Source organism: Eriocheir sinensis, chromosome 11 (assembly GCF_024679095.1).
Source record: "Eriocheir sinensis breed Jianghai 21 chromosome 11, ASM2467909v1, whole genome shotgun sequence".
NCBI classification, from domain to species: Eukaryota; Metazoa; Arthropoda; class Malacostraca; order Decapoda; family Varunidae; genus Eriocheir; species Eriocheir sinensis.
In genome coordinates this window covers 13,664,073-13,686,120 of record NC_066519.1, presented here as the reverse complement: position 1 = coordinate 13,686,120, position 22,048 = coordinate 13,664,073, and the positions used below count along the sequence as shown (strand labels likewise).

General features: G+C 44.8%; 2 protein-coding genes and 1 long non-coding RNA gene across 8 annotated transcripts; 1 reads left to right on the top strand and 2 right to left on the bottom strand.

The window, feature by feature from the left end:
• Positions 1 to 35: 35 nt before the first annotated feature.
• LOC126996891 (uncharacterized) lies at positions 36 to 14,734 on the top strand. 4 transcript variants are annotated; one of them, XM_050857809.1, is made up of 3 exons: positions 36 to 170; positions 11,217 to 11,911; positions 12,497 to 14,734. In XM_050857809.1, the coding sequence occupies exons 2-3, from the start codon at positions 11,368 to 11,370 to the stop codon at positions 13,270 to 13,272; spliced, it is 1,320 nt and encodes a 439-aa protein (XP_050713766.1). In that variant the 5' UTR covers positions 36 to 170; positions 11,217 to 11,367; the 3' UTR covers positions 13,273 to 14,734. The 4 variants fall into 4 exon arrangements, with proteins under 4 accessions (XP_050713766.1, XP_050713765.1, XP_050713767.1 ...); XM_050857808.1 differs by lacking the exon at positions 36 to 170 and adding an exon at positions 268 to 622; XM_050857810.1 differs by lacking the exon at positions 36 to 170 and adding an exon at positions 657 to 805.
• LOC126996895 (uncharacterized) lies at positions 6,170 to 9,627 on the bottom strand. Of its 3 annotated transcripts, none has more exons than XR_007751709.1 (3): positions 7,016 to 9,627; positions 6,740 to 6,946; positions 6,170 to 6,673 (listed from the first exon to the last, which is right to left on the bottom strand). It is a non-coding gene; the product is annotated as an uncharacterized LOC126996895 (long non-coding RNA). The 3 variants fall into 3 exon arrangements; XR_007751707.1 differs by having other exon boundaries at positions 6,740 to 6,877; XR_007751708.1 differs by having other exon boundaries at positions 6,170 to 6,604; positions 6,740 to 6,877.
• Positions 14,735 to 15,077: 343 nt separating the features above from the next.
• LOC126996893 (ER membrane protein complex subunit 5-like) lies at positions 15,078 to 22,048 on the bottom strand. Its single transcript, XM_050857813.1, has 4 exons — positions 21,946 to 22,048; positions 20,430 to 20,482; positions 16,888 to 16,991; positions 15,078 to 16,456 (listed from the first exon to the last, which is right to left on the bottom strand). Exons 1-4 carry the CDS (start codon positions 22,022 to 22,024, stop codon positions 16,327 to 16,329), a joined length of 366 nt encoding a protein of 121 aa, XP_050713770.1. The 5' UTR covers positions 22,025 to 22,048; the 3' UTR covers positions 15,078 to 16,326.

The window sequence follows — 22,048 nt, the reverse complement described above, 5'->3', positions numbered from 1 at the left end:
AGAAAGGGGGGAGGGTGTGTCAAAATATAGGCCGGGGGGCGGGGGGATAGGGATCGCCAGAAGCGGGTATTCCACTAGCCTACATTACGTTGTACAAGTGTGCGGGGAGAGCGTGCGTGCGTCCGTCCCTGCCGCGGCGGCCTTCGCTTCCTTGTTCTGCAGCAGTACAGGTGAGACGACCCCAACGGCCCCGCCTTACGGGGAGGCGGCGGGGCGGGGCGGGGCGGGAGGTGCGTGCGGGGAGCACGGAAGTAGGGGGAGGGGCGGGAAGGGCGGGAATGAATGGTGCCAGGTGTGTCGTGGCCCCGCGGAGTAAACACGCCACGTCTCTCCTCGCGGCTCACTCCGTCCCTCGCCGCCGCCGCGTGCCGTGCTGCCGTTCTCCTGAAGGTCCTCCGGCAGGTGCTGACGCTAAGAGCCACGTGGGTGGACGCGTCTCGAATGACTCCGGGCTGCGGCGCTCTCTGGGGGAGCTCCCGAGTGCATGGTTCCCACACTTCTGCTCCTCCCCCTGCCCCGGGACACATTCCCACACTCGTGCGTCACAGACCGTGCATTCCTCCCATGAGCGGGGCCCGTGCCGGAGGAGCTGCTCGTCCCGGTGGAGCCGAGGAGCGCCCACGTAAGTACCAGGTGAAGGGGAGGCGAGCACGTGTAGCGACAGAAATAGACGTGACAATGCAGCAGCGGGCCGTGGCAGGCGAAGAGGACTCAGCGGCCGCCGGCTGATGCTCATTCAGCAAACCCACATGTACTGGCGCTGCAAAAACGCCTCAGCTGAGCCCTGAGGGGACTTCAGTTCTGAGTGAGTGACGACGGAGTCAGGGTCCCGCCCGTCCTGCCGCTCCTTGCGTCAGGCTCGGAGCAGAAGAGCGGTGATCGCAGAGAACAAACAGACACACACACACACACACACCTTATACAAATATGACGAAAATGCGGTGCGTGATCATTAGTCCGATGTAAACATACACTTGAAAACGACGCAAAGGACTGTCTGAGGCCAAGCTGTGAAATGTGAGAGCCTGTCTGTGTTGGCGGCGGTGACGGAGCAGTGGACCACTTCTGCAGCGCGCTGTGATTGAGTGACACCAGTGATCTGGTTACAGTCGTGGTGGTAGTGTCGTCTAACGTAACAGTAGTGTTGCCAGCCCTAGCCACCCCTTGAGATGAACCACGTGGTGCCTTTTGTGTTCGGCAAGAAAATCGCTGGGACCCGGAGTGATGATTGGCAAGACCTTCGTAGTCTGTTGCCGATATCCACATATTACGTCGCTATTGAATGATGATCCCAACTACTTCAAGGTTAAGAATACACATTAGTACTGCGAGTGAGTGCAGAGGAATCATCGGTTAAGCGCAAAATTAGGATTCACGTAGCGTCGAAGGATCTCAGGTAGCTGGGGGCGTGCAGGTGCAAGGGGTGCAGCCTCCCGAGGTGGGCGAGGCCGAGAGGCTGTCCACGTGCAGGTAACAGAGACCTTGGCGCCAAAAGACCCGCTGGAGTACCTGTCAAGCCTCGTCAGCCCCCGGCGCTTAGTAACCTTCATGATTTTACCGCCAAAATCGATCGAGGGACTGGAACACATGTGGGCGAAGAGGGGGAGTGGCGGCGGTGACGGCATGCGGGCGCCCCCATCCCAGCACACTGCCACGCCCCGCCACCCACCCTCGTCCCTCGCACAAGTACCGCCTCATTATCGTCAATAGAAATGGAAGGAAGCGATAAGCGGGATCTGGGGTTGAATTTTGAGGCAGCAGCTTTCTGTGTCTTGTCTGCTTCACTGCTTCCCCTTCCTGCCGCTACCTGGATGTCCCCGGCCCAACCAAGAGCCTGGGGCGGGGATGAATTACGTCTTGGACCATCACTGACTCCTGTAGGGCCCGTATCCTCAAACATTTCACACACACACACACACACACACACACACGTTTGATAAGGCTTTCGTATAGGTTGTAGGCATTTCCACGGGTCGTTTTATGACCAGTGATAGTCTGACAGTTAATGAATGTGAGAAACACCCATGAGAACTAGACTAATCCCCTTTGCGGCCTTTGGGAATAGATGTTTTGAGAGGCGAAAGCATCCGGGTGTTTGGATAAGCCGCCTGGGTGTCGTGGGTGTCTTGGGCCTAGCGGAAGCAGGTGGGATGGTCGCCTGCCACTCCCTACGATTACTTCACACCACACGTTTCACCTCCACGCTCAAGTTTCCTTTTTCCCCTCGTAGAGAGAGAGAGAGAGAGAGAGAGAGAGAGAGAGAGATTGATAGTTTACTGTTGAAGGTAAACAACAAGGGAGAAGGGAGGAACATGCCATCCCAACCCCCAGGCAGGGCAGAATGTGATTATACAACTAGTAATACATGTGTGTGTGTGAGAGAGAGAGAGAGAGAGAGAGAGAGAGAGGGGGGGGTACCTATAGGAGTGTTTAACAAATGCCATTACGTTCAAGAGACCTCAAGAACGCCTTTTGAGAGGAAACGATAAATGAGATAAGACCTTCAAACGTTCGCCTGAGCCCTTGTCACACCGCCTCGAGAAAGAAACACTAATACAACCACAACCAGTGCGTGATGATTATACAGTAGAGAGAGAGAAAACAAGACATCTGAAATTTGAGCTTGTGATGGGTGAGAGCCTATTACTACCTCGGGAAACGTGGTGTGACATCCGGGCTCCCACAGTTTACCTTCCCCAGGTTTCCCCAGGTGCCCAGTTATCGACCGGGCTGGAAAGGGAGGTTGGACAGCTGGGTGGGTTGGCCTAGTGACTGTGTGGGTATGGAAGAATGTTACGTGTGTGTGTTGGGAGGTTTGCTGTACTGGGGATGATTACATAAAGGGTAAAAAAAAATACGATGATAAGGAGTGTTAATGGGACGATATATAACATGTAGTATCTGACAAGCCTCGTCAACCCCCGGCGCTTAGTAACCTTCATGATTTTACCGCCAAAATCGATCGAGGGACTTGGAACACATGTGGGCGAAGAGGGGGAGAATTAGCCAGCAGGATAGAATACGCAGTAATGGATTTAAATTAGAAAAGTATAGGTTTAGGAGGGAAATAGACAGGCATTGGTTTAATAACAGGGTGGTGGGGGAATGGAATAGACTCAGCAATCACATAGTGAGTGCAGGGACGATAGCTTGTTTTAAGAGTAGACTTGATAGCTACATGAACGAGGATGACAGGTGATAGTGGGGGGGAATCTGGAGCTGCCTTGTGTAGGCCACTCGGCTTCTTGCAGTCTCCCTATGTTCTTATGTTGCGAACGTGACGGCATGTATAGAGTTATGAATACGATTGAAGTAAGTTTGAAGTAGATAAGAGGAAATGAATGGAGATATGTGTGAACTAAGATTAAAATAAGTTTGTAGATAAAAAAAAGAAAAGAAAAACGAATGGATATGTGTGAACTATGGAAAGTATCAATGAAAATATATCTACGAAAAAAAAAAAAACTAAAAAGAAAAGGCTTATTATGAACACAAATAGAAAATAAAAAGTTGTTTATAAGGAGTGTAGAATGAATAACCTACTACCTCTGTGGCCTTGGGAAGTCGTAATGAGACCCCGATACGAATAACATGAATCTACAAGGCCCGGACCAAGGAAGCCGCCGCGTGGGGGACCCTGGCGAGGAGGGCCCAAGGAGGGAAGGGGGCGGGCAGACTCATCAAAGTCGACAGGCGGCCCGCGGAGGGGAACAAAGGCCGCCCGCTGGTAATTGCGTGTCCCTGTTCTTTTCTTCTCCCTCGAGGGTTGGCTGTCCTTGGCCCTTCGCGATGCTCCGGGCGGCCATAGGGAATACAATGCAAATTTGAGGTGGAAAAACAAGTGTATATACGAGGAGAGACATGAGAAAAGGAGTGAATGGGGGCGAGAGAGGATGGGAAAACAGTGAATATACTTGAAAGATGGAAAAAAGAAAGAATGAAAGAAGATGGAAATAACAATAATACGTGAAAGATGAGAAAAATAATGACTAAAGACAAAAAATGAGGGAATTACAAAAGGAATTAATGGAGGCGAGAGAAGATGGGAAAACAATGAATATACTTGAAAGATGGAAAACAGAAACAACGAAAGAAGATGGAAATAACAATAATACGTGAAAGATGAGAAAAATAATGACTAAAGACAAAAGATGAGGGAAAAACAAAGTAAATACGAAAAATAGAAAAAAACAATAAAAAAAACAGGAGGCGAAAGATGAAAAAAACAATGATTATAATATTTTTTTGTGGAAGATGGAAAGAAATGACGACTAGAAGCGAAAGAAGATGGGATAACAATGCAAATACGAGGAAAATGGGAACAATAATGACAGAAAAGGCGATAAAGGATGAGGAAAAAACAAATGTAGGCTATATTATCTTTCCCTTCCCTGCGTAGACCCTCCTCCTCCCTTTAACAACCCCTCACATACCCACATTTGATAAGGCTTTTGTGGGGGCTGTGTCAGTATTTCCATGGGTAACTTCATAAGCCTAGTGATGGAATGGTAAGGCTTTTGCACTATGAACGTGAAAAGCACTCGTTGAGAACCCGATTAACCTCCGTTGTGGGCTAAAGGAAATGGTTTGGGATCTGTAAGCATCAAAGAACAAGGCTTTTTGGTGATTCACGGCACATCCCACAGCGCCCGCCCACATGCACCCTTCCGACCCGACCCCTTGATGAAGCCTTACTGCTTAATAAACGAGTCACTTAATTGATTAGGCGGCACATCAAGAGTTCTGGGGAGAGTGTGGGTACAGTGCCGCGCGTTAGACAAGCCATTGAATAACCTCGTCCAGCTGAGAGTGTAAAGTATGATTGTAATACGGGATGTAGGACGACAATGGATGCACGACAATGAAGAAAAAAACGCAATAGACGGGAAAAAACAATGAAAATAAGAGGAAGACAAGAAAAAACAATGAAAATAAGAGGAAGACAGGAAAAAACAATGAAAATAAGAGGAAGACAGGAAAAAACAATGAAAATAAGTGGAAGATAGGAAAAAACAATGAAAATAAGTGGAAGATAGGAAAAAACAATGAAAAAAAGTGGAAGATAGGAAAAAAACAATGAAAAAAAGTGGAAGACAGGAAAAAACAATGAAAATAAGTGGAAGATAGGAAAAAACAATGAAAATAAGTGGAAGATAGGAAAAAACAATGAAAATAAGTGGAAGATCGGAAAAAACAATGAAAATAAGTGGAAGATAGGAAAAAACAATGAAAAAAAGTGGAAGACAGGAAAAAACAATGAAAAAAGTGGAAGATAGGAAAAGCATCGATGGAAAAACAACGAATATACGCAAAAAAAAGAAAAAGAAAAACAGACTACACGAAAAAAAAATGGGAGGAACAAAGAATATATACAAAAGAAGATAGGAAAAACAAATCATATACGTGTGTGTGTGTGTGTGTGTGTGTGTGTGTGTGTGTGTGTACGTAACAGCCTCTCTCCCTCGTCTTACCCTTCTTTCCTCCCCTCCTCCTCCTCCTCCTCCCCTTCACATCCCTTCCTTCCTCCTCTCACCTGCCTCCTCCTCCTCCTCCTCTTCCTCCTCCCTCGTCACGCACTTCCGGCTAGGCTTAATACATTCACTTCCGGTGTTTTGGTGATGACTGTCCGAGCGTGATGGTGATGGTGGTGTTGTGATGCTGATGGTGGGGTGATGGGGTGGTGGTGGTGGTGGTGATGATGATGGTGGTGGTGGTGGTGGTGGTGGTGATGGTGGTAATGTTGCTTGCGATAGTATAATGCTGAGAAAAGAAAAAAATATGACTGTGGGAATAGTAGTATTAATAGTAGTAGTTGTAGTAGTAGTAGTAGTAGTAGTAGCAGCAGTAGAAGTAGTAATAACAATAATAACTATGATTAAAAGGATAGTATATAATAGTAGTAGTAGTAGTAGTAGTAGTAGTAGTAGTAGTAGTAGTAGTAGTAGCAGTAGAAGTAGTAATAACAATAATAACTATGATTAAAAGGAGTGTATCTCTCTCTCTCTCTCTCTCTCTCTCTCTCTCTCTCAGGTCAAGGAAGTGAAAGTACGTGACGGTTGAGTGTACATATATCTCGTTATACACACACACACACACACACACACCAAGAGAGAGAGAGAGAGAGAGAGAGAGAGAGAGAGAGAGAGAGAGAGAGAGAGAGAGAGAGAGAGAGAGAGAGAGAGAGAGAAAGTGAGCGGTATTTCCTCACGAGATAACATAATTGATTACGTTAAAGAATGAAAGAAAAAAAGAAAACGAGAAAGAAAAGCAGACATTAGTTTTGCAAGTCAGGAAGAAAAGCGAAAGAAAAGACACCCCCCCCAAAAAAAAAGTTAAGAAAGTATATATATAAAATGGCCTCGGAAAGTGAAGTCAATAGATAAATAAGTTAGTAAATAAAAACAACTATAAAACAACTTTCCCGTATATTACAACGTGAAGGGATACGACAAAACTATATTCGAGTTTAACATTAGAACATAAAAAAAGAGTATTGGTCATTTCCAGGGGTAGTTTTAAGACCCTGGTGGTAGTTTGACGCTTCCTCTGTATACCACGAACCGTAAAACACACTCATTATAACACGACTGATCTCCTTCACGACCTTTGGAAATACTTGATGTGAGGGTCGGTTAAAAACACTCATTATAACACGACTGATCTCCTTCACGACCTCTGGAAATACTTGATGTGAGGGTCGGTTAAAAACACTCATTATAACACGACTGATCTTCACGACCTTTGGAAATACTTGATGTGTGGGGCGATTAAAAACACTCATTATAACACGACTGATCTCCTTCACGACCTTTGGAAATACTTGATGTGTGGGGCGATTAAAAACACTCATTATAACACGACTGATCTCCTTCACGACCTTTGGAAATACTTGATGTGAGGGGCGGTTCAAAACACTCATTATAACCCGACTGATCTCCTTCACGACCTCTGGAAATACTTGATGTGTGGGGCGGTTAAAAACACTCATTATAACGCGACTGATCTCCTTCACGACCTTTGGAAATACTTGATGTGTGGGGCGATTAAAAACACTCATTATAACACGACTGATCTCCTTCACGACCTTTGGAAATACTTGATGTGAGGGTCGGTTCAAAACACTCATTATAACACGACTGATCTTCACAGCCTTTGGAAATAGATATGTGAGAGGCGGAAGCGTTTAAGAACACCAACCTCACTATCATTTCACTTGCCAGAGCTCAGTGACCGCGCTCAGCTAGTCGTTAAGGGGTGTGCATGTTAGACACAGGTGTGCTATATTCAATGGACGAACGGCGTGGGGGTGGAACGTAGACAGGAAAGGGGAGCAGGGAGCGTGTGTGTGTGTGTGTGTTTATCAGAAGAAAGGGGAATGGTGAAGGAGAGGAAGAGGAGGAGGTAGTTTGCTGGTTGAAGAGGAAACTATAGGGAAGGCGTGTTTGAAAGCCGGGTTCAAACTTGCATTCAAATCTTGGGTTCTTGTGTGTGAGTTTATCGAAAGTAAGGTGAAATATGGGTTCAAAATAGCGTTCAAATTTTGGGCTATAGCGTATATGTTTATCAAAAGGACGGTAAAGGTGGGTTCAAACTTGCATTCAAATCTTGGGTTCTTGTGTGTGAGTTTATCGAAAGTAAGGTGAAATATGGGTTCAAAATAGCGTTCAAATTTTGGGCTATAGCGTATGTTTATCAAAAGGACGGTAAAGGCGGGTTCAAAATCGCGTTCAAATCTTAGGTTACTGAAAGGGGAAAACTGGGTTGAAAAAGGCGTACATAACTTGGGGCATTGAAAGGGGAAAGTTGGAAAAGGCGTTCAAATCTTGGGTAAACCGTAAACGGCAGTATATGTAATGGAAACAATGTGATTGAAAAGCAAAGTGTGTGTGTGTGTGTGTGTGTGTGTGTGTGTGTGTGCTACTTATTCAGCGTAAACAAAAAAACGTAACATATTTTTTTGGCATAACCTACTTTGCTGTATTCCTTTGTTGTGTGTGTGTGTGTGAGAGAGAGAGAGAGAGAGAGAGAGAGAGAGAGAGAGAGAGTTTTCACACGCGAACGCTTGGAAAGTGAGCGATGAGAGTGAGAAAAGGAAAATAACACAGCGAGAGAAAACGGGGTTGAGGTTGTGGGAAAAAAGTCGGACGAGAGAGAGAGAGAGAGAGAGAGAGAGAGAGAGAGAGAGAGAGAGAGAGAGAGAGAGAGGAATAAAAACGAGTAGAGATTTCGAGGGAGAGAAAGAAAAGAATGGAGAATGAGAGGAAATGGGAAAGGAAAGAAAGGTATGAAGGAGAGAACGAAGAATGCAAGGAGGGAGGAAGGAAGGTAGGGGGAGGAGGGGAAGAAAGGAATGGAGGAGGGAAATCAAGTATGCAAGGAGAAAGGAAGGAGGGGGAGAGGGAAGGAAGGAAGGAAAGGAGGAAGGAATGTTTAGATACAGATACGGAGAGAAGGGGAGAGCGTTGGAGAGGGTGGAAGAGAGGAAAGGAGCGAACGAGACATAAAAGGAAGAGAAAGGAAGGAAGAGGAATAACGGGAAAGAGAATGGACGTAGACTGAGGGAAAGGGAAGAAGGGAAAGGAAGGATAGATGGATAAACGAGTAAGAAGGGAGGAAAAGGAAAGAGTCAAGTGAAAGAGAAACAAAGAAAGAGAAAGAAAGAAAACGAATAGGAGGGAAGGAAAGAAAGAAGGAAGAAGAGATATTATGGGAAAAGAAGGAACGTACGTATTGAGTCGTAGAGAAAGAGAAGGAGAAACAAAGAAAAAGGAAGAAAACGTATAACAGGCAAAGAGGATAGTAAGGCTTAAGAAAACGAAAGAAAAGGAAGGAAGGAAGGAAGGACGGATGAGTTAAGAAGAGGAAGAGAAAGGGAATGGAAGGGTAAGAAAGAAGAAAAAAGGAAAGGAATAAACAAGGAGCTAAACAAATGAAGGAAGGAAAGAAGGAAGGGGAAGGAAACGAATGAATGAATGAATGAAGGAAGGAAAGGAAGAAGCGATATTAGGGGAAGAGAAAGAATGTACGTAATGAGGCGTAGAGAAAGAGAAGAAGGAGGAAAAGGAATTAAGGTTGAACGAATGCATGAAAATTAAGAAAAACAAGAGAGAAAGAGAAAGATTAAGACCGTGGTAATATTAAGGGAAAAAAAAGGAAGAGGAAGGAAGAGGAGGAGAATGAATGTAATGAGGCACAGAGGAAGAGAAGAAGGAGGAGGAGGAGGAGGAAGGGAGGTTGAATGAACGCGTGAGAAGACTCGGGGAAGTAGGAAGAGTTACGAGGAATGAGAAAGGGAAGATGGATGTGACAGGAAGGGAAGGGAATGGACAGGAAGAGAACGAGAAGAATGCGGAACGAGAAAGGCTTTAAGAATGAAGAAAAATGATAACTTAGAATGAGAAGCGGAAGATTAAGTAACGTAATGACAGGAAGAGAATGAGAAGAACGAGAAAGGCTTTAAGAATGAAGAAAAATGATAACTTAGAATGAGAAGCGGAAGATTAAGTAACGTAATGACAGGAAGAGAATGAGAAGAACGAGAAAGGCTTTAAGAATGAAGAAAAATGATAACTTAGAATGAGAAGGGGAAGATTAAGTAACGTAATGACAGAAAGGGAATGGACAGGAAGAGAAAAGCTTTAAGAATGAAGAAAAATGATAACTTAGAATGAGAAGGGGAAGATTGAGTAACGTAATGACAGGAAGGGAATGAGAAGAATGAGAAAGAATGAAGAAAAATGATAACTTAGAATGAGAAGGGGAAGATTAAGTAACGTAATGACAGAAAGGGAATGGACAGGAAGAGAATGAGAAGAATGAGAAAGAATGAAGAAAAATGATAACTTAGAATGAGAAGCGGAAGATTAAGTAACGTAATGACTGGAAGGGAATGGACAGGAAGAGAATGAGAAGAATGAGAAAGAATGAAGAAAAATGATAACTTAGAATGAGAAGCGGAAGATTAAGTAACGTAATGACTGGAAGGGAATGGACAGGAAGAGAATGAAAAGAATGCGGAAAGAGAAAGGCTTTAAGAATGAGAAACAATGAAGAAAATGATAACTTAGAATGAGAATGGGAAGATAATAACAGGAAGGAATGGGAATGGAGACAAGAGTGAACGAAGGATGGAAGCAACGAAAAAGAAAGAAAAAACGAGAAGAATGAAAAATAACCAAGATAACTTTTAACTTAGAATTGAGAATGGGACGATGAAATAACGAAGGATGAAAGTAAATAATAAGAAAAAAAAACAAGAAAAATGACAGGGAAGATATATGGAGGTTACAGGAGAGAAAGGAAGGGAAGGGAGGGAGGAATGTTGGAGGAAAAGTTGGACAGAGAGAGAGAGAGAGGGTGAGAGTGGAGGAAGATTCAGGTCAGAGATACGCACAAGATAATGGAAGGGAAGAGAAGGGGAGGAGGAGGGAGAGATGGGTGGGTGGTGATGGTGGTGGCGAACGTTAGAACCCAAACACCATAACACACGACTCGCGACTTCTTCCTCTTTGGCAATGGGACGGAGATCAGCACCAAGGCCAAGCGCAGTTATAGGATATCCCCCAAACTTTACATTTAAATACATGAACATAGCCTCTGAATCCACGGCAGTTTGTTTCCGCGCGAATTCTCATCCATACATATCTTTGGTCTCGTACTCTTAACACTATGGACCACTGTTGCCAGGTTGTCGTACTCAGAGCATAGTACTTACAGGTTTCTGACCCATAACTATTGCCAAGACACATCAGGAATTAACTATTTTAACGATAATTATAAGTTAATATCGTTATTGGGGCCCAGGAGACAGTTTTAGGGTCAGAAGTCGGTAGATATGAGAGGCTGAGTACGACAATCTGGCAACGTTGCTATGGATTCTTGTTACGATAATTTTTTTTAAGGCCGCGGGAAAGATGCTTCGGGTTCTGAGTGTTTAATCTATTCATGGCGTAGAAATCTTGTAAAACTACCGCCGGAGATATGAAACCTCCCATGGAAATCCCTACAACTCCTACGAGAGCCTCTAAGTTGATGTACTAAGGCGTCCAAACGTTTGAGAATAGTTCCACAACAGGATGGAGTCGTGAGGGCAATCAAAGGCCAAATCACATGAGGGCGTAAGATGAGAGTGAGGGTGACATTTGTTTACTATCACACACGATTATCAGTTCCCATACGCGTGTCTTTCAGGTTCTTAACGCGTTCTTGTTTTCCAGGCATGTGATCCTTTGGCACCGGCCGTCACGTGCAGCAAGACTCGTGTTTCCAGCGCGGCGAGGTCCTGGAGGCGCATCCCGCTGAACGCCTTCCATGAGCGGCGACGTGGAGGGCAGTCTGGGCACTGTGTAGGGCGGCACAATACTCGCGATGCTGACCCAACTGGAGCTCCTGGGCGCCGCGGGAGGCCTTGGGGTGGACGAGGACAGCAGCATGTCGGGCTCTCCGCTGGACGGCCTGGCGGAGTACCCAATGGAGCAGACCGAGTTCCAGTACTTCGAGACCAGCTTGGGCAGTGACTCTTACTACGACGGGACGCAGCACCAGGACCTGCAACAGAGCCTGGCCGACGCGCCCGACCTCACCAGCCCCTCCATGTGCGACATCCCCGCGGGCGACGAAAACATCCTCATCTACGACCAGGAGAACATTCCGAGCTTCACCGCCGAGGACTTGAAGTTCACCGAAGACATCAAGCCTTACGAAGATGGACTACAGCCCGGCGTCAACGAGCTCAAGTTCGAGGATGACATGCAGAGCTACGAGACCTTTGCGGAGGACCTCTACGACAGCGGCTTGGGTGACCACACGGGGACTGACGACGACTTTGGCTTCGGTAACTTGTATGAGACACTGGACCCCGAGCACCACATCCCCAGCCCTGAGGAGCCGACAACCAACGTCTGGAGCGAGGGTGAGTATGTGGGGAACCAGCATGAGTGTTACTTACTCGTTGCTTTGATGAGTACATTGTCACCTTGGTAAACAAACCGTCTAAGTCATTATTTTCTACTTTACAGGAAATCAGAAAAGAACTCTCATTATCTCATTTGGCTTAACCCGGTAGCAGCGGGGATCATGTTTCTTAACTGTTTCTTAATGGTCCCCCCAAGCGAGAAAAATGAGAAAAAAATCACCCCTCACACAAACCATTTCATAATAAATATCAAGGCATTTGTGATCAGATTATGTATCATCTATTTTTGGGGGTTTAAATCATGGCACAATTTTGGCCCGTTGCTGCAACACGATAAAGCCACAAATTTGGCACGTCGTTGCTACCAGGTTAAAATTTAGGCAGAAACGAAAAGGTCAATTCTAGAACACTCAAACCCTGAATGACCAAGGCAACTATACAAAAATAAGTCATGTTAAAAAATTGATGTAGACTGGAAATCACTGAAAAATGACTTGGGCAATTATTTTATGAGGGTGACGATATGTGAGTACCGCATGTTAAAAGCATTCCCCAGCTAACACTGAGTCTGTACTGTTCCAGCGTCTGTCACCAGCACCAAGGGGAAGATTGGACCCCTGCAGCGGCGTGCCCTCGACTCCATCTTCCGGGTGACAGAGAAGCCGTCCCGTGGGCTGGTGCTGCACATCGCCTCAGAGCTCGGCCTCCACCACCTCGCTGTGAAGAACTTTTTCTCCAACGGGCGGCGGCGGCTGAGGCGAGCGGCGGCCAGGCTCAATGACCCAGAGAGAACCAAACGGGAGAACGAACGGCGGAAGGAGAAGCGACGATTGGCAGCTCAGGCATCTGCAGCCAATGGCGGTGGGGAAGGCAAGGGTGGGCCAGGGTCCTCCGGAGGCTCAAAGACCTCGTCGCCTCGGTCTTTACCGGCAGACTCTCCGCCGCCACGGGAGGCACCCATTGTGTCGCCAGAGAGGAAGGCCCTGATGGAGAAGCTGGCAGACAAAGTGCAGCGGAGCGTGGCGCAGCGTTCTCTGGCAGCAGACCTGGAGTATGCATCTTCCAGAACTACCCAGCAGCCTGCCCATGCCCCTCACCCCACTCAGACCCAGCACACCGTCCTGCCCCACACCCACCCGCCCACCCAGCCACTGCTGCTACAGTCCACACAGAACACCATCACTCAGAATGACATCCTCTCGCAGGCGTCCCACGACCTGTTGTCTCAAGCCCCACCCGACCTCCTGACGCAGTCCCCACATGACCTGCTGGTTCAGTCCCCTCACGACTTTCTGGGTCCGTCCCCGGCATCCTCGTCCCTGCTCCAGCCCCCCACCGACCCGTGGGATCTCCTTTAACACAATGTTTCAGTGCCTCACTCACCAGAAAGTATTGACAGTCTTTACGTCACAAACTCGCACAAATAGTTTGGTCTGGGTCCTGCTACGTGTGTACGTCGTGCTCTCCGCCTTCCAGCGCTAATGACAGCAAGGCCCAGAGGATGTGTTCCTCAGCAGCCACCATGCCATTACTATGTAGGTGTTGTTCCTTGATGAGAATGTGTCTTTGAAACCTGTACTTTACTAATAGTTTCACGATTGAACAAAGGGGTGACTTCCTGGGGAATCTTCACCCATAGCCGCCTAGCTCCTTAGTTCCCATGTAAAAACCTTAACCAAGAATAGTGTTGCTCCACTTGTCTGTGTGTTGCTTCAGTACTTGCTCAAAGTGCCTTATGAAAAAGCAGTCTTCCAAGTGTTGCCTTCTTTAGGGACGGAAAAATTGATGCATATCAACATTTGCTTTAGAATGGTAGTCTAGAAATAATTCATTGCCAGCAGGAAATAATGCTCTGCATGTGAAACATTACATTTTTCCATGAGAAAGATACATTTGATGCATGCTTCAACACCAATTCAAATCCAGATGAAACTTTGTAGTTTATAGATTGTGGAGTTGGTTCAGTATTCACATAATATAATTAAATTTTCTTTTGTGTAAGAAGTATTGTTCTGAATGAGTGTGAGTCAACACTGTCTGTCTTTGCATCTTACTTTTCTTTGGATATTTATGCACATTTTAAATACTAACAATTGTAATGTCTCCTTAACTCTCAAAATCTTTCAAAATCTAGTTGGAGCATGTTCTCTGTAGCTACTATTACGTGCCTTAAAACTGTAGTGGCAGGAGGTCTTCCAGTGTGTGGCAAGACAATGTTCCCATGAGTGTCTCAGCATCCACCATCTTCAGGGCCTGTCATAGTGTGTGTGTGTTTCCAAAAGAAAAGTGTCCTATATATGTTACTTGACACAAATTTAACATTTGTCAACTATCCAGGATTTGACATGTTAAAGTTATTTTTCTTATTCATGAAGCTGACCTTAATGGGTGAATATTCCCTTTACAACTGAAAATTGTGCCTTACTATGCTATCAGAAACTCCCCCTCCCTGGAAACACTCACTGGCTCTTGGTGTGTCCCCACCTGGCTGGGTGCAGCACTGCCACGCTGCTGCTGATCCTGCCTAATGATTCAAGGACTCAGGTGATATTATACAGCTAGTCAGTCTTGTACACAAATAATAATAACAATCATTATTATAATAATAATGATGATATTAATAATGAGGAGACATGCATCCCACTGCCTTAATCAGATGTCATGTTTCTGAGCAAAACAATAGGATGAGATTTTAAAAAAACATCTTATGTAATATTACATCCCTCCATGATGAATGTAATATGACTACATCTGTTCAAACTGTAGATATACTGTGCATGAAAATGCTTGAGAATGAAGCAATAAATATAGAATAATTCACCTCAACCTATGGCAAGAATTTTGTGTCCCCTTGAATTTCTTTTAGGGCATATTACATTTTTTCTTTCCACTTCATTTGGCACCCAACAGTCTGGTTCCATTGGGGTTTGGGCAACTCAATGGGTGTGGTGTCTCAATGACTGAGAGGCTGCAAGTTCAATCCCGGGTCCAGGCGGCTCCTTGGTGAGAGGCAGCACTCTCTGGTGGCCCTGGCGGGGCTGGCCGAGTCTTGGCCGCCCAGCTTGGGGGTTACTAATTACCTTTCTTAAGTCCATTTCCATGAAGGGCACTTTTTTTTATAAATATCAAAGCCTTTCAGGAAAACTAAAGGTAAGCAGCACAATTAGTCTTGTGAGTTTGTTTACTCAGGGATGTACACAAACTTCCTGTAACAATGACGAGTCTGCCACCAGTACAATGCACACACTGGCACCGGCTGCCTGGCCTCAACAAGCCCACTGTCTTTCCAGCACACTCGTAGTTATAAATACCTTCTGTAATCATGCACTCCTCAGGATTCTTTAATGCATAACTTTCTCTTTGCTCTGATTTCTTATCTACTTGTACATTATACGTAACTGATGTAGAAAGGATATAAATAAGTCCGGCTTTCCCCATGAAATCATTAATACTTGGAATAGTCTCGGTGTGGACAGATACAGCTCAGAATATTCAGGAACTTAAAGTAAAGTCTGATGTGACCAGATTTTAAGACAGGACAATAAAAGCTTCAGTCAAACCCTGTACACTACAACTAGGTAAATAGTACACATACGATAAACATTTCTGGAAAATGAAATATACATATAACAAAAAATGAAGAAATCTTAATTCTAAACAAATGAAAATGATAATGTCCCTCCCTCTGGCAAATATTAAAAAAAGAGAAAAAATATATCCTCAATTCCAATGTAATGAATGTGGCATCAGCTTCTAGTGAAAAAACAACTAACTACAATTTAACTGCTAACAGAGTACAACTACACAAGACTATAATCCTCTTTTGTTTAATTTCTACCAATTCTTAATTACTTGGAAAACAAACAATTAAAAGTCACCCCTGCAGAGCCTCATCAATGCAGGGCTCTCCACACTGCCCCTTAATGCTTGCTCCTTCACCAGGCAAAAGTTCAGCCTTTAGTCCTGACCTCACTTTGGTATTTAAATTAATTTTGATAAAGTTTCCAAATTTATTTGCTGAAGACTATTCTTTCTGCTGATATTTAAAATGCTGAGGGTCTTATTGTGTGCAGGACATGTCTACAAAATATATGAGTTCTGAAACACCTATCGAGCAATCTTGAAAATTTGGAAATTAGTAATTTTGTTGAAAGAAATTTCTTTTTCTGTGAGACCCCACCAGTGCACATTACCTACTCCCTCACACAGGCAACCTTCAGGACAAAGGTCTCAAGGACTAGTACAATAAATTACACTTGGATCTGTGTCCTGAGGGGTGGGCTCTGAATGCAGCACTGCAGAGTCCTTGACACAACACAGGTACAGCAGGACTGCACCCCCTTAAGAAGATTAAAAAGGGCGGGGAACAGTGAAGGCGAGTAGAAAGACTGCCGAGGCAGGCGCCAGGGCCACTAGGAGGCAAGGGTCTCGATGCCGTCCTGGGGAGACTTGGCCCGGGGAGGAACATAGTTTGGACTCAGCGCCCGGCCCCGGTGAGCAAAGATGTAGAAGGTTGGCCGGTTCCCCACTGTTTCCCAAGACCTGGGGAAGGGGGGCACCTTACTACACTGTAACTATTGACTGCTATAGTACTGCAGTGTTCCCTGGGCAGGGGAACACATGTGAAGCTGTGCTCCCACCAAGGGCAGTGACATGCACCAGGAAGGCACATCTACAAACATGCAAACTAATTTATCATACATGATTTTAAAACTTCATAGATGCCAATTGTGACTGAGACAGGTCCTTCAATACCACCCTTACTGGATGAACAGAACAATGCCATTTCCCTGGAAAGCATACTGTGTCCAGAAGCTTTCACTAAGTTCGCTATGAGGCTTTGATGTTAACCACAGAGAGAGTAATTCCATACACATCACAAAATGAATCAGCAAGCTTTCCTGTGTCTTAAAATATCGACACACAAATAATTAATTGAAAATACCACCAGCACAAAACATGGGATCACTTACTTATTCTGAAGCTGTACATTTGCTCGAATTTCTTTGAAGTCCCCGGCAATGTGAAGGATTCCATACATGGCTAACAGAAGACTCAGGAGGCCCTGGACACTGATCTGTTGGCAAAGACATTCACTGTTACTTCTGTGAACCCTCATATGGCAGTACCTGACTAAGAAGAAAAAAGAACATACAAGTGAAAGGTCTTGGTGTCAACGGTACTGATCCAACTTGCAAGATTTCTGGTTGGCCGAGGGAGGTGCAGTCTGAGTATGGAACAGCAATGCAATCTAACTATGTTCTAAGCAGGGGTGTGGAGTTGGAGTCAGAGTTGCAACCTAAAAATTTCCTGGAGTTGGAGTCAGAGTTTAATTTTTTTTATATTAGACTCCACATCCCTGGTTCTAGGAGTCTCATTTACCCCCTGGAAGTGAGCTGGTCTAGTGCTTCTCAAGGGTCCACACAATGGCGCCAGAGGGCAGGCCGGCCGAGGTGACGATCCTGAAGTTAGCCTCGCGCAGGGTGTTCAATATGTCCGTGGGGAACATATAAGGATGCAGCACCAGGACTCGCGTGCCGCAGCTCAAGGCGTCGCAGTTACCAAAGGATCCTGGCTTCTTCATCACCAGGCCGCCCTCTCCGATCATGAACCCCATAGTGTCCACAAGTGATAGGTAGTGCTCATCCCGCTTGTCCAGACCCTCAACTTCCACGCCAGCCATGCCTGGTGTCCCCCGCACTATGACGTAATGTGCCATGGCTCAAGGTACTTCAGCACTGTACTCCGAACTTCTTACTCTCCTTGGGGTTCTTGCTGAGTGTACTTGCAAAGCCTTGGGTTAATGCCTGTCTGTGGGTCTTTTGGTTAGAGTTGAACGGCAGGTGAAAAGGCACTGTACTCCTCACTTTTTACTCTCCTTGGGGTTCTTACTGATACCCACGTAGTTAGAAAGGCTTATATTAATGCCTATATTTGCGGGTCTATGGAACAGAGGTTAACTGCAGAGATGTGGCCATATGATTCCTCACATTTGGCTTGCAAGATAGATACTGCCAGGGAACATTAAGAAAATACACTCTTTGCACATATTAGCTTCAACTTTTCTCACAAAGCTCCTGTATCTCTAACGAAATTCAAATATTCACGGTAGTAAATAACAGCTTCCAGTTTTAATGTCTTTGAAACTATCTCCTCACAGTTTCACAGGAGAGTCTTTGACGATGACCACAGACTGAGGCACAACACAGAACACTCCACAGTCTCAAGTTGTGGTGGAATCTTCTCTAACTGCGCAAACCCTGCTGCAGAACCTCAGCAGCCCGGGACCTTGTCTGGCTTCACTACGTACTGATGGAGTCAAAGGGAGAAGAGCAAGATTTTGTAGGGATTCTAATCTCACCTCCGACTACTGCCACAAAGCACCTCCTTTAAAACAAGCCAAGGAGCACTTAGATGGCATACTCAGTCCATTTGAGATCTAACAAGCTGGAAAGATCTTTTGTGGACTATGATAACTGAGAAATAACATATGATGACTGAGGAAAAATGATAACTAGGATGTGTCTTCAACTGAGAGGCATAAGCAATAGAAATGTCATCCTCAAGCTATATTTATCTAACTTAACCTGGTAGCCACGGGGATCATGTTTCTTAAAGGCCCCTCTAAGCGAGAAAAATTAGAAAAAAATCATCACTCACACAAACCATTTCATAATATATATCAACGAATTTGTGATCAGTTTATGCATCATCTATTTTGGGGGGTTATATCATGGCACAAATTTGGCCCATTGCTGGTACATAATAAAGCCACAAATTTGGCCCGTCGCTGCTACCGGGTTAAATCCATTACTACATGTTCTACACAGCTCTCTTATCTTTCTCTTATCATCAGAACCTTTTTAAAATCACTTATCACTTAGCATTAGTTAGACCTCATCTTGATTATGCAGTGCAGTTTTGGTCTCCGTACTATTAGGATGGACACTAACACATTAGAATCTATGCAAAGGAGGGTGACAGAAATGATGCATGGGTTGAGAAATATGAGGATAAGCTCAATCATCTAAGTTTGCAGTCTCTAGAAAGGCGAAGGGTGCGAGAAGACCTGATCGAAGTTTAGAAATTGCTGAAAGGCTTTTAACCCGTCTGCTGCGATTGGCACGGATTTGCCTTTCACTGGTAGCATATTAACATACAGTCCCAGGTCTTTCTCTGCCTCTGTGGTGGGTAGTGGAGTGCTTCCCATGTGGTACTGACGTGTTGGATATCCCCTCCCAAGGTGCAAGACTTTACATTTTCTTCATTGAATTGAAGCAGCCACTTTTTGTTCCATTCCTGTAGCTTGGTGATGTCTTCTGGTAGGAAATCAGCAGTCAAGGGGTTAATGAGTGATTTTTAATAGGTTCTGATGGTAGGGGTCAGGTAGGATGTGTAATAACAGATTGGATTCAACAAAAACAGACAAGAATTGGTTTGCCAGTAGTGGTGGATGAGTGGAACAGGCTGGGCAGTCAAGTGGTGAATCATGTCAGTATCATAGGCACCTTAAAAAAAAAGTGTTAGATAAGTTTATGGAGTGTGGGGATAAGTGGTAATAGGTGGGATTAAAATTACAGGAGCCATGTATAGGCCTACTGACCTCTTAGCAGATAAAAAAGGTTAGATAAGTTTATGGACAGTAAGGGTAAATGGTGACAGGTGGAGTTAACCATGTACCAGCGATGGGCCAAATTTGTGGCTTTACCGTGTACCAGCGACGGGCCAAACTTTTGCCATAATATAAACCCCCCAAAATAGATGATGCATAAACTGAACACAAATGCGTTGATTTATATTATGAAATGGTTTGCGTGAATGATGATTTTTTTCTCATTAATTCGCTTAGAGGGAAGGGCCTTTAAGAAGCATGATCCCCGCAGCTACCAGGTTAACTTTACAGGAGCTGCCTTACTGACCTCTATACAGACTCTGGATATCCTTATGCTTTTCCCTAACACAAGCTTAAGGGGCAGAGAGATGGAGATGACTGACAGTGGTATGAGCAGCTTGACATTTATTTATGTATTTTTCTTTAGGTTCTGTCTATAGCGCTGGTCGGCTCTCTTGAGGGGTAAATATCTTGTACGACCCCAGCATGTTAGTGGCTCAGGCGAATTTTATTTAACCCGGTAGCAGCAATGGGCAAAATTTGTGGCTTTACTGTGTAGCAGCGAAGGGCCAAATTTGTGCCATGATATAACCCCACCAAAAGAGACGATACATCGATACATAAACTGATCACAAATGCTTTGATATATATTATGAAGTGGTTTGTGAGTGATGATTTTTTCTCATTTTTCTCGCTCAGAGGGACCATTAAGAAACATGATCCCCGCAGCCACCGGGTTAAAGTGGCTGCTGTGATGTATGACTCCCTAACACCTTAGAGAATAAAAAAGAAATTAGAGCGAGAGAAAAACTGAAGAGAATAAAAATAATTTGAGTCGGAGAAAGAAAACTGAGAGAAAAGAGATAGAATTTTACCTCAGCGCACCATCACCTCAATACTTACATCCGTGGGCAGCGCTGTGTACTCCTGCTCTGTCACCCTCAGGTAGGAACGGTCTGTGGGGCGGAAAGGTCAGAGTGAGTCGCAAGCTTCTTACCGTTACCATTGCTTTACTATCATGGTAATGGTCATAGGATGGGAAGAAAGGAGGAAAAGATGAAGGGTGTGATGGAAGGAAGAAGGGTAGGGAAGGAAGAAGAGGGGAAGGGAAGGGAAGGAAGAGAGAGATTATGTAAAGGAAGGAAAGGGAAGGAGGAAAAGATGATGTGAAGAAAGAAAAGAAGGGAAGGGAAGGAGGAAAAGATGAAGTAGAGGAAAGAAGGGAAGGAAGGGTGAAAAGGATGTGAAGAAAGAAAGAAGGGAAGAAAGGAAAAGATAAAAGGAATAAGGAAAAGGGAAAAGAAAAAGGAAGAAAGAAGGAAAAGGGAAAAGAAGGTGTAAAGGAATGAAGGAAAAAGGGAAGGAAAGGAGTCAGATAAAAGGAAGGGAAGGGAAGAAGGAAAAAAATGCGAAAGAAGGAAAGAAGGAAAAAATTATATAAAAGCATAAAGAAGGAAAGGAAAGAAGGAAAAAAATAATGGTAAAGATTCGTATTAGGTCCGTGCCAGTATCTCATAATCTACCTTATGAAACATCAGTATCTCTTCATATATTTTTTCTACAAACCTTCAACAGTCATGGAAACGCTTTGAAAATCCAATTCAAGGACTTTTTTTTTACTCTTGAAAATAGGGGAGAATGTTTACGGAAGCGCGTCGCCTCCTCTGGCGGCGGTCGCGACGATGCTGCAGCCACCGCAGCCGTAAAATAGCTCGCAGAGGGTTTAGGGTCGGGGAGCATATTTAAACTACTCCAACTGAACTTTACGACCTACTACCGGGGGGGCTGTGCCCCCCTCAATCCCCCCTTCTAACCAGGGGGGGCATAGCCCCCCCCTGGACCCCACCCACATGTATAGCCTATGTGACTTATTTCAGCAAGGAGGTATTTCTCGCAACACTGGCTGCACCGTCGCCAGAGGAGGCGACACGCTTTCGTAAACATTATCCCATATTTTCAAGAGTAAAAAAAAAGTCCTTGAATTGGATTTTCAAAGCATTTCCATGACTGTTGAAGGTTTGTAGAAAAGATATATGAAGAGATACTGATGTTTCATAAGGTAGGTAATGAGATACTGGCACGGACCTAAAACGAATCTTAACCAAAATGATGTAAAAGAAGAAATGAAGGAAAGGAAAGAGGAAAAAAAATGATGTAAAAGGAAAGTGGGAAAAGATTAAAGGAAAAAGGAAAGTGGGAAAAGATATATGGAAAGCAGGAGGAAAAGAGAAAACATAAAGAAAGGAAAACGGAAAAAGATAAGGGATAAAAACGAGAAAAGGAAAAAAATATAAATGACCCAAGCGACTCTGAAACCCGGGCCACCAAACCCACCCCCGCCATGCCCTCCATGTACCCCAAATCCACAAAGTCCTATAACATATTTTCCTTTATATCCTCCCAAGGTTATATTTCTTACGTTGTGCCGCGGAATAACCGGCGTGGAAGAGGGAGATGATGCCCGCTATGAAGGCGAGTCTGGCCCACACCACCGCCATGTTTGTTTTGGTAGGTCGCTTAGT

Bases quoted from the DNA above. Each gene is read 5' to 3' on its own strand.
- LOC126996891 (XM_050857809.1), top strand. From the start codon at position 11,368: ATGCTGACCCAACTGGAGCTCCTGGGCGCCGCGGGAGGCCTTGGGGTG. The intron at 11,912-12,496 runs GTGAGTATGTGG...GTACTGTTCCAG, and splicing joins AACCAACGTCTGGAGCGAGG to CGTCTGTCACCAGCACCAAG.
- LOC126996893 (XM_050857813.1), bottom strand. From the start codon at position 22,024: ATGGCGGTGGTGTGGGCCAGACTCGCCTTCATAGCGGGCATCATCTCC. The intron at 16,992-20,429 runs GTAAGTATTGAG...CTTTGCCAACAG, and splicing joins ACACAGCGCTGCCCACGGAT to ATCAGTGTCCAGGGCCTCCT. The intron at 16,457-16,887 runs GTAAGTGATCCC...CCCCTTCCCCAG, and splicing joins AATGTACAGCTTCAGAATAA to GTCTTGGGAAACAGTGGGGA.